Source organism: Zeugodacus cucurbitae, chromosome 6 (genome assembly GCF_028554725.1).
Source record: "Zeugodacus cucurbitae isolate PBARC_wt_2022May chromosome 6, idZeuCucr1.2, whole genome shotgun sequence".
Taxonomy (NCBI): domain Eukaryota; kingdom Metazoa; phylum Arthropoda; class Insecta; order Diptera; family Tephritidae; genus Zeugodacus; species Zeugodacus cucurbitae.
Window position 1 is genome coordinate 66,535,086 of NC_071671.1, and position 8,150 is coordinate 66,543,235.

The 8,150-nt window shown below is 34.2% G+C and overlaps 1 protein-coding gene across 1 annotated transcript; it reads left to right on the forward strand.

The window, feature by feature from the left end:
- Positions 1-1,278: 1,278 nt before the first annotated feature.
- Positions 1,279-2,076, forward strand: LOC105211701 (uncharacterized). Its single transcript, XM_011183282.3, has 3 exons — positions 1,279-1,609; positions 1,667-1,721; positions 1,778-2,076. Exons 1-3 carry the CDS (start codon positions 1,533-1,535, stop codon positions 1,925-1,927), a joined length of 282 nt encoding a protein of 93 aa, XP_011181584.1. The 5' UTR covers positions 1,279-1,532; the 3' UTR covers positions 1,928-2,076.
- Positions 2,077-8,150: the final 6,074 nt, after the last annotated feature.

Genomic DNA, 8,150 nt, shown 5'->3' on the forward strand with positions numbered 1-8,150 from the left:
CTTCAAAAACTCTATCTTTCTAGGACTTTGTACACTATTCTAACAAACTATGATGATTTTGACTTTATTTTGTTAAATAACATAAACCCTTTTAAATCACTTCTCGTACTACACATTTCATTTAGTTGCGCCCAATCATTAAAACTGGTGAGAAAACTCTATTCTATAAAATAAAAATTAATTTCAATAAACAGTAAATTTGAATTTTAATCAACCTTTTAAATTACCAAATACATAATTTTACAAAACGCGCCACAAGCCATACACTGCCCCGGCTATTAGCTTTATCTTAAGAAAGTTAATTTTACTTCCGCTAACCGCTCGTCACGCTTAAAGCCTTGGTTTTTGTCTGCGTATAGCCGCTTCCGCTTCGAATAAAACGATTTCACGCTCAATTTGAGTGATGCGCTTCACAATACGCTTCTCTTCGCGCAACAGCTTCCGGCACATCCTCACAAGCATCTTGCGCGGCTATAAGTAAATTTTAAAAATATAAAATTAATGAAGTCTGACGCACTGCACTAACCTCGTTCTTCGGTGATCTCTGACCCATTTTGTTGATGTGGTGGCTGTTGATACAGTTAGGTGAATTAAGAGCTAGAAACTTTTTATGTTCTTTTTTTTTAATGCTCACCGCAGCACATCGAATGCTTTAACGCCGGTGCTATTGTTTACAACTTCCTTGGATGGTGATTTCATATTCATTTAAGTTTGTTTATTTATGCGTTTATTAAGTTATTTTTTATTTATCACTATTTAATTTTGTAAAGTTTAAGATTTTGATTTTTTATTTCTTCAAATTTTTACAATTGGATATACATATGTTTGTGACTTTTAATTTTATTAATTTAATTGTCACAAGTGCTAAGGCTGCGAACACATTATAGAATTTCTTGAGGTCATTTTAAAGTCCTGCTGTCTTTAATATAATGTTTGCACTAGTATCTAAAAATTCTTCCATATCTAGATCGAGTTGAAATTATCCGTCATAGAATAACTTGTTGATTCTTGTCTACGGAGCTTCCATGGTTATACCGAATTCAAACAAGTTCATTGATTCTTAGAGAGAGGGAGACAAAGAAATATATATAGAGAGAGAGGAAAGTAGCATGATGCAAAGTTAAGAACAAGAAAAGGCGTGAAGTAATCTTAAAAAGTACCATATAAAACACTTTTCAGAGAATCGATTATACTCTGTTTAAATTTTATCTGCGTAGAAGAAGATACCCTATCTACTAATGTCTTTCGAAATAGTTATGAACTAGTATCTTATAAACACTTCATTTGAATTTTGGCATTGAATCTAAATCTTATTTAAAGGAACACTTGCGTTTACTTTCAAGCATTAATTTTTAAAATAAAATTTAACGTTTTTGAAAACTGGTCTAATATTTACAACATGATTTCTTACGAGTAAATGTTTCAGTGACGTTCCCATTAGTTTATCGAAATATTTTTGAATTTTTGTTGACATAAAATTAAGCAAAATATTCGTTGGATTTTGGTGAAAATTTTATCGTTCGGTCCATTACATGTTTTGTGAAATGTTTTCGGCACAACAACAGGTTTTGAGAAATCGTCGACGAATGTCCGCGCTAACAACGCTACAGTGAGTTAAATAGTATATTAAACTCGAAAATGTAAAAATAAGAAATTATCTTTTTAGGCAGAGAATTGCAGCAAATAGTGCTCAGTCTGACAGATTACATATGGTTAAAAAGGCATGTATGTAATATGTATGAAGGATATAGATAACCAATTTTAATTTTCCACGCAGCAAACTCAAACCCTGCGTGAGTTCTTCGAAGATTTACAGGTGGAGGAAAATCGTATAAAACGTGAAATTCTTAAAATCGCACAAAAAATTAAAAAGTTAGAAAAAACCGCCGTAGAGGATGTGGAGGATTGTAAAACCGTTTGGAAGTGAAATTAATTTTTCGAAATAATTCTGAAACACTTATGTATGTACATCATAATTGCATAATATGAATGTTGGAAATAAAATTGTAGCTTAACAAACGCTGGCTTAGGCGACCGATGGAGCTAAGAATAAAATACGCCTGGGATAATATAGTATTACTGGTTTTTACAGCAAGACATTTCCAAATATTTGGTATATATCCGTTCTTCTTCGCAGATCTTATTGGAGATCTTGGTAAATACTTTTTAACATACAAAGCGCCTCAGTGACGCGATATCTCTAGTTTTAAATCAGTTTTCGCTATTATGGTTTCCATAAAATATAAGGGAGAGAAAATTTGGGCAAAAACATAACGAAAGATCCTTTTATCATGATTCATGAATAAGACATTTGCTTCTTTTCGAACCACCCCAGTAAAATAATTATATGTGCATTTCGGCTTTTGTTTATATTTCTTATTCACTGTTATTTTTTGCATTTCGGTAAATGTGGAATAAGAGGTTGATGTGTTACCGTTACTATGCAACGAAAACTGTTTCATACTTTTCTCGTTCGTTGTACAGTTACATTAAGAATGTGCTTGTGAATAGGGTATTGCATAGAAAATATTTATATGTGCAAAATCAGTTTAGCGGATCTTTCTTACTGATAGTATCTTTTTTTTTGCTAAAATTTGTTTTCAAAATTATTATAGGTGCATTAACTTAATGAATTATTAAAAATTTAATTACATTACGCCTAAAATGCCTCGTGGTACTAGTTTATCAGCCGAGGAACAAGTAATAATCATAGGAATGCATGAAAGCGGTTCCAAAATGGCTCTAGACCAAAGCGACATTGGAACTGTATCTCAAAATTTCTTAAAAACCCCTCTAATTAGGTATAGTGCGACGCAGCGGACGAAAAACAACATTGATGAGCGGTGCGAAAGAAGGATTCGACGGCTAGTAGTTACGGACTTGATAAGCAGCGATCAAATATGGACCTAGTTAAGACAGAAAATCACAATAAATATAATTTTTCCAATTATACATAAAAATCAGTTTCTGTAACACACCTCCATGGCACCTAAACCAACGCTAAAGAAAGACAAAATGAAGCACATTTGAGGTTTGCAAATAAATACCAATTCTGTGCCGATGAGTGATAGAATACAGTCTTTAGTGACGAAAAAAAAATTAAATTTGGTCGGCCCAGGTCATTGCAAGAAATATTGGAGAGATTCACACCAGGAATGACGGTCCTACTACAAGCGATGTTTAGGTGAATTGGGTAGCGGTACCTTGATTTCATGGGCTGCATTTTGCTGCTGTGGAAAGCTATCTACATGTTTTATATTCACTCAAATGAATGCTAATATCAATGTAGATCTTTTGGACAGCGAGTTAATAAAATTTGCTGGCAATATTTATGGCATATAACTGGACATATCGAAAGGATAACGCTTCAATCCACACGAAGAACATCTTTAACGACCGGAAAATTCCTGTCTTACAATGTGCAGCATTGAGTTCGAACCTAAATCCTATTGAGGATCTCTGGGGAACCTCTCTGCTCCGGTTTTCCACAACGGAAAGCAGTTTGAAACAGTACGTCACCTTAAATTAGCCATAAAGCAAGAATTTGCCAATAGTTAATTCTCTGATTAAGCGGCTTAATTTAGTTTTAAAATATAAGGATTCTACTGACTTTTAAAATAAACATTTCTTTCAGTTAAACTCAACTTTACTGGTAAAAATAGTGAAATGCACATATGAATATTTAGCCTAAACTTCAATTCTGTTTTATGGTTTAAAAAATATTTTGAAATATGTTAATTTTTTGTTATTTATATCGTATACATTAATAATAACAAACCTGCATACTCAGAAATATTTTGCAATTTTGTAATCTTTAATTTTTTTTGCAAAAAGTTCATGCACATATAATTATTTGACTGAGGTACCTTTATCTTAACTGTAGAGCAAGGTCTTCAATTCTTTAACAATGTCTCCTGGAATGGTAGACATTTTCAGAAAGTTGTTCATAGAAGTTTTACAAAAGTTTCTGGGATTAAAGATAACGAACTGTAAATCCTACATAAGCCACTCTCTCAACAAAGAGCAGAAGGCATTGTGAATTTAAATTTCACTTTGTTGTCAAGTTTTTTTCCTGACTTAATAAATTATTTATTATTTTTTCTTTATTTCTTCCTCACGCAAAAGAAATCTTTAACTTACATACTTCTAAATTTTTTTTTGCATACGCACGATTTTTGAAGCATTGATTTTGAAGCATATATTGCACTTTTAAATCGCAAGTACGGTGATTACTATACATTAGCACATATGTCACGTATAACGAGGAAAGTGTTGTCGAACCAGAAGAATATGGCTTTGTTAAAATTTTTTGTGTAAGCCAAACGAGTGCGCTTAACGATGTACTCATTTCTAATAATTTATATTTCGAAAAATTTAGCCGTCCCATTGCTTGCACAGCGGGGAAGCATGGATATATCAAATCGGTAAAAATTAAATGAAAATTTTTTTAATCACAGCATTATATTAAAAATCATTTAAATCATTTTACAGCAAAATTCGAGGCTACGCTACATATTCAAGAGCCTGCAAGAGGAACACAAACATATGAAAGCCAAATTTCCATTTAATCACAGAGACTCGCATATCATAGAAGTGCAGGCCAACAGGTTTCCTTTCTACAGCTCACGATAGTGGCATATATTTCTGCAAAGAAGTTCAAGGCGAACACAAATTGTGTCATTTAGTAGATAAATTTGTATGTTAAACAAATTCGAAGTTTGGTTTTTTAAGTGTTTGTACAGTGACGCTGCGTGCGTGTTCTCATGTAGGAACACTTAAAAGCTGGACTCATAAATAAAGTGATTCTGTTAAGTAATTCTTTTTAATGCCAAGTGATCGCCAAAAGTTGCGGTTTCTTATTATTTAGAATTGCTCTCGAATGTTTTGTCCGGAGAATAACCAAAGCCCGAAACAAGTTTATGACTTCTAAAAGTTTCATTCAGAAGTGGTGAACTTTGATTGTTGCTTTAAAAGAAGTCAAAGCGGAGCTCATGTCATATTTGGAGTTCTGAAAATTTTCAAAATTATACTAAAAGTAAAGTTAGTTTTTCAAACGCATATTGGTTATTACTTGGTTAGAACTTTATGGATCTAAAACCACCTTTCTGGATCTCTGTGACCTGTGCTGAATACTTCATTTAGATCAGTTTGTATGTGTCATGTATGTAACATGACGTTTATGCAACATACTTTTAAGATTCAATTTAACGAGCATTTTGCAATTACTTGTGATTACGTTTAGCGCCTAAATGTATACTAAATATTCCATTTAATTACTTATGGGGATTTCCCTCAAAGGAAAGCTTTCCACTTCGCTTGTCACTTCCAGCCGGAAGTTCCCTTTGCTAAGTTTTGATTTGGCAGTCTTTCGGATTAAACCATCGCTTATTTGCTGTAATGAAATGTGAAATTTAAATATGTACGTGTTCAATTAAGTGAATAAATTCGCAAGAAAGTGAATATGAAAGTGTTATGACCACCGAAGTGTTAATAATATAAATATTTATTTAATTTATGTGAGCTTAATTGAAAATGAAATTGCTCCATGCATTATTGTTGCAGCAGATGGTCTTCGGTAAAGCAAATGAAAGCATCTTTCGTATGATGTTTCATGTAAGTGATTGCAATGAGGTGTGAGTAACATGGAAGAATGTATTCCATTGATGTTGTGAGATGAAAAGAGAGACAGTTTGAGGAAGGCAGGAAGGTTAAGTCAAATTATCTGAGTTGTACATAGTTTCATAAACGATTCATTTTCAACTATTAAAAATAATAGCTCTCTCGAAAAATCATTGGAATCTGTGTCATTTTCTTTAATCCCAAACTCCAATTCTAATGTTGAGAAAAGCTTAAAAATTTGTTAAAAAAAATATTTGAAAATAAAAAATGTCTCAAATAACATTTTTGCGTTATTCATCAGCTAAGCGACTCACGTGTGCCGCAGCATTTATACACAATTTAAGAAGCATTGTGCGTGACCAAGTAGCGGAAGGAAGAACGAAATCTAGGTTATGAAATTTTTAATGAGCATACAACTGAGACCGAAATATGGAAAAGTTTACTTGCGGAGCAACTTCAGCGGTTAAGATGTGGCCATTAAGCATGTATTATGCACAGCGCGCATATGTATTCCAAACATATATGTACATCTCTTGTATGATGGATCTTAGCGGTCCACTAAGCGTCAAGTGTGTCTACAGTATTTAAGATGAGCAGCTAACTTTTACATAACAGTTCAAGTAACGGCTATATGTGTAAGCATACATGAAAGAGCGTCAAGTTTTGCTGAGAAAGTTTCTGGCAGCAAGCAGTGGACAGTTACATATGTATGTACACACACATAAGACGCTTCACTTTGAAGTCAAGTAAGTCAGTCAGCCGAGTGCCATGAGAAAATGTGAAAAATCGCTATTACAAGTGAAGTAAAAGTAAAACTAAAATAAATTGCATTTTGCCTGCAAGCAAAGTATTAATATCCTTTAGTGTTGAGCAGTTCCTCGAACAGTAGCATATATGAATATAATACCTACTCCGCATGCTTTGTCTATTTGCAAATTTTATTTGTCGAACTATTTTTCTTCTCTCTTGTAAATGAATTACCCCCATTTCCGGTTTTTGTGCTTGGCGCTGAATTTGCCGTCTTCACACGCATATAGAGGAGCGTTCTTCAGCACATGGCTTACATCTGTAAATGCGTATGTATTTTGTTAGTTTTTTGTAGATAGTGTGTTTGCTTAAATTATTCTTTGGAACTACAAATGCTGACAAATTTCGTTCTGTGCTAATGTTATTTGCTCCGTATCACTTTTATCTTCATTTCATCTTAGAGCTGCCATTCGTTGCGCTGTTGTGTGCATGTGCAATTTCATTAACTGTTGTAGATTTAGCCGAAATTCGAGGCAACAACTCGTCGCTTTGACTAGTTGTGTGTCTGTATGTGAGTTCGCGCTGAGTGGAGCGAGTGAGTGATATGCAAATTTGCTTGGATTTTCTTGTTTTTGACACAGAAAATAGCTTGTATGGGTAGGATATCAGAAATGTGGTGTATGCATTTGAGGAGGTTGCCATATTATTAAATTTTTTATTAGAAAAATTGTAAGAAATAGTAAGACAAAGGAAATTATAAGACACGATAAATTAAATATTTTTCCTAAGAAAATGTATCTTATATACATTTCTATCCTTCCTACCCTTTAAGACAGCTTACCATGGTTCCTAGTTGTCAACTGTCAACTATTGTTTAAGTAAGGGCGAGGTCGGAATACAAGTTACCAATACACAAGCCAAAATAAGATAAGCAGCTTCAAGTTTATTTTTACCATTCACCACAAGTTTAACTACTAAGCACTTATAATCCAACAGATATCGCATACTTAATAACTACAATACAATAACAATAAAAACACAATAAACCCATCGAATCCAATCGAAAAGTGTAAAATTATGTTGTGGTTGTGATATCTAAACACCACCTAAGTGGACTTGTGACATGCCTAATTGTCAGTGAGATGTGCTATCACGCCCCCGCGTGTCAAGTGTGCCTCGCAAACATTCCCCAGCAGCTATCGTACTCAATCGTCTAAGCGCCAAGCCGGCATGTTGTGGCAAATTAATTAGAAGCCTGTCAATAGTAGCGCTGCCACCACAAAGCTTACGCTTCTCCATTAATTTAACAAACACTCGCTCGCTCCGTATAGTGCCAATGCACTGGCGGTGATGGCAAATTTAATTTCTCCGCACTTTTTCAACTGAAGTACTTGAATGCCAATGACGCAGCGCTATGAAGCTGTGAGATAACTTTCATATCAACGGCATAGACGCCATTGAGTGGAGGCGGATGGATAAAGTGGCTGCCTGACTGCTTTTGTTTGTTAGTTGCCTCAACACTTGACTTTACTTCACTTTTTGCACTGACAAAGGCGCAAAAAAACCGGGAAGTGAGTTAGAAATTGCAGTTTGCTATTGGCAGCGCGTGAACCTATTGATAGGTCAACTAGTGGGTGCAAACTGGGAGTAGCACAAACACAAAGTACTAGAGCACTGGGTTTTAAAAATACTGAAGGAGGAGGAGTGTGTAGCAAAAGAAGTTTAAAATTTAACTTCCCATTAAATACTTTTACTAATTGGTCTTGTAATGGGTGTAAAGCTTG

Coding starts and splice junctions, on each gene's coding strand:
- LOC105211701 (XM_011183282.3), top strand. CDS start 1,533: ATGTTTTGTGAAATGTTTTCGGCACAACAACAGGTTTTGAGAAATCGT. Junction 1,610..1,666: donor TCCGCGCTAACAACGCTACA/GTGAGTTAAATA, acceptor TTATCTTTTTAG/GCAGAGAATTGCAGCAAATA. Junction 1,722..1,777: donor GATTACATATGGTTAAAAAG/GCATGTATGTAA, acceptor TTTTCCACGCAG/CAAACTCAAACCCTGCGTGA.